Here is a 2,416-nt window from a genome sequence, read left to right on the forward strand (position 1 = left end):
CGAGGTGATAGAGTGGACTAATGACATGGTACCTAATTACTCAATAAACATGTTTCTTACAGTTTTATTATTGGCTTCTGCTTTCCCCGTGGTAAAGTGTGGATGGAGTACATTAACCAACGTGTCTTATTGGATTGTTATATTCTGTAGGTCAAACATATATCACTGTGACCCCGGAAAAACAAGATACCTTTTATCTCAGTAAAGGTATCTGGTCCAGACAGAATATAGTTTGATTTCATACTAAAGTATTTCCCAAGATTTCTCTCTGAAAATGTCAAACAATCATGTACCCACTGGGCCCATTTTCCATTAGTGATGGACCTAATGGTGGGCTATAAGGTGGGCTTACCTTTCACACATTTAAATCCATTTATTCACTGTTTTTGATTGATCCAGACAGTTTTGCATATCTTGATTTATTTGTGTTTACACAAAGATTTTATGTGTTTACACAGGTGGTCTAATTCTAATTCTGATATTTGCCAATAATTTGTCTTTTGACCAACCAGATCAGATATTTTGCCAATAATAAAGATCAGAATTGGACTTGCTTTGTGAATGCAGCCTTAGAAACTTCAATTTAAGAGAGAAATTCAATGTCATGAACTTCTCCTGTTTATATTTGATTTCTATGACAATATTTCATAAATTAGCAAATGTTTTACATTTACCATCCTCACCCCCATTCATTTTTGCAACTAGCCTAAGTAACAAAACACAAGTCAACATCACAAATATCGAACAATCAGGATGGAAAAGGTCACACTAATGTCTAGCTTATGTTTTAGGGTACAGACCTACAGGTAGTATGTATTTACAAGCCTGTCTGATTTTAGCCATCCTAACTCCATACACAATAGGATTTAAAAGTGGCTGGCACATCAGATAGTACACTGATAAAATAGTGTGAAGTACAGTTGGAACATTTCTCATAGGGCTATCAAATCTACTCTGGAGCAGAGTTAAGAAACAGCCGAAAGCGAAGTTGAGCAGCGAGGCCAGATGAGGAGAACAGGTGCTGAAAGCTTTCTGTCTGGTCTCGATGGAAGATTTCAAACAAATGGTCAGAATCTTAATATAAGAGAACACAATAGTAATTAAAGGGACAGTGACAGACAAAACAATACCACAGAGTCCAGAGATGTTATTAACTGTCGCGTCTGAAGTTGAACAGGCAAGTTTAACTACCAGGTAGTTGTCACAATACACTTTGTCTATGACGTTTCCACACAATCGCAAACGAATAGTTAAAGACAGTTGTATGCTGAATTTGACAAAAGAGTACAACCATATTACACAAATTAAAATACACACCCTGCTGGGTGTCATGATGACGTTATACTGTAGTGGATAACATATAGCAAGGTACCTGTCGTAGGACATGACTGCTAAATTGCTGAATTCAGTAGATCCATATGTGTACAAGACAAATATCTGTATGTAACAGCACACAGTGGAAACTGTATGGTCATCTGAAACCAAATGAGTCATGAGAGCAGGAAACAAACCAGTGGTACCATACAAGTCATTTACAAACAAACTGCACAGAAACAGATACATGGGTTCATGAAGGCTCCTCTCCATACATATTACCACAATAAGCACTGTGTTCGCAAAAACTATGGAGACGTATAAGACAGTTAATATAATGAAATACAAGTACTTTAAGTGTCCAATGTCACTATATCCAGCTAGGATAAATGACGTGAGTTGTGTTGAGTTCATCATTTTCCCAATAGTACCTATAGATGTATTTGGAGATATAGTTAGTTCACAATACAAGTACAACAGTGTCTATCAGGTGAAACAATCTATCTCTTATTGACATCTCATAATTGCTTCATTCTTATAATTACCACTGATTATCAAGATTCATTGCATCATTGCCACAGCATTACTCTTCAAAGGGATTCCATGGAAAAAACATTGTTACCTGTGGTTGTAATGGACATTGAGTAGAACATACGGCAAACGTCATTCATCGTGTAAGTTCAATAATATTCACATTTTGTATAACAAATACAATTGACACACTCTCAGCTTACAATTTGTTGCTTTACTATTAAACTTGCATACACTCCAACTATAATGTGAGAATGAAACAGGATGCTAGTCTTGCAGAGCTGTGGTGCGGTAATTCTCCCTGGCAAAAGTCACATATAACTCACCAGACACCAGGATTCAATCCCTGTGCCCACCTTTCTCACTGATTCTCCCACTTGCCTGTCTCCTCCTCTGAATGAAGAGTCAAAACATCAATAAAGATACGTACATATATATCTTTAAAACAGGATTTAAGTCTAGATCACCTTGTATCTTTCTCCAGACTGCCGTTGTGTGGACATAGATCTACTGTATGTTCTGTGTCAGTGGACTATTCCACACTAAACTACTGTCACATCACTGACCTTTT

At 36.9% G+C, this 2,416-nt stretch overlaps 1 protein-coding gene across 1 annotated transcript; it reads right to left on the reverse strand.

The window, feature by feature from the left end:
- Nucleotides 1-674: 674 nt before the first annotated feature.
- LOC116353733 (olfactory receptor 11A1-like) lies at nt 675-1,847 on the reverse strand. Its single transcript, XM_031791471.1, has one exon. It carries the CDS (start codon nt 1,729-1,731, stop codon nt 781-783), a length of 951 nt encoding a protein of 316 aa, XP_031647331.1. The 5' UTR covers nt 1,732-1,847; the 3' UTR covers nt 675-780.
- Nucleotides 1,848-2,416: the final 569 nt, after the last annotated feature.

The sequence above is a fragment of the Oncorhynchus kisutch genome, linkage group LG15 (assembly GCF_002021735.2).
Source record: "Oncorhynchus kisutch isolate 150728-3 linkage group LG15, Okis_V2, whole genome shotgun sequence".
Classification (NCBI taxonomy): Eukaryota; Metazoa; Chordata; class Actinopteri; order Salmoniformes; family Salmonidae; genus Oncorhynchus; species Oncorhynchus kisutch.

Excerpts from the sequence above, each read along its gene's own strand:
- LOC116353733 (XM_031791471.1), bottom strand. The coding sequence starts at position 1,731 with ATGATGAACTCAACACAACTCACGTCATTTATCCTAGCTGGATATAGT.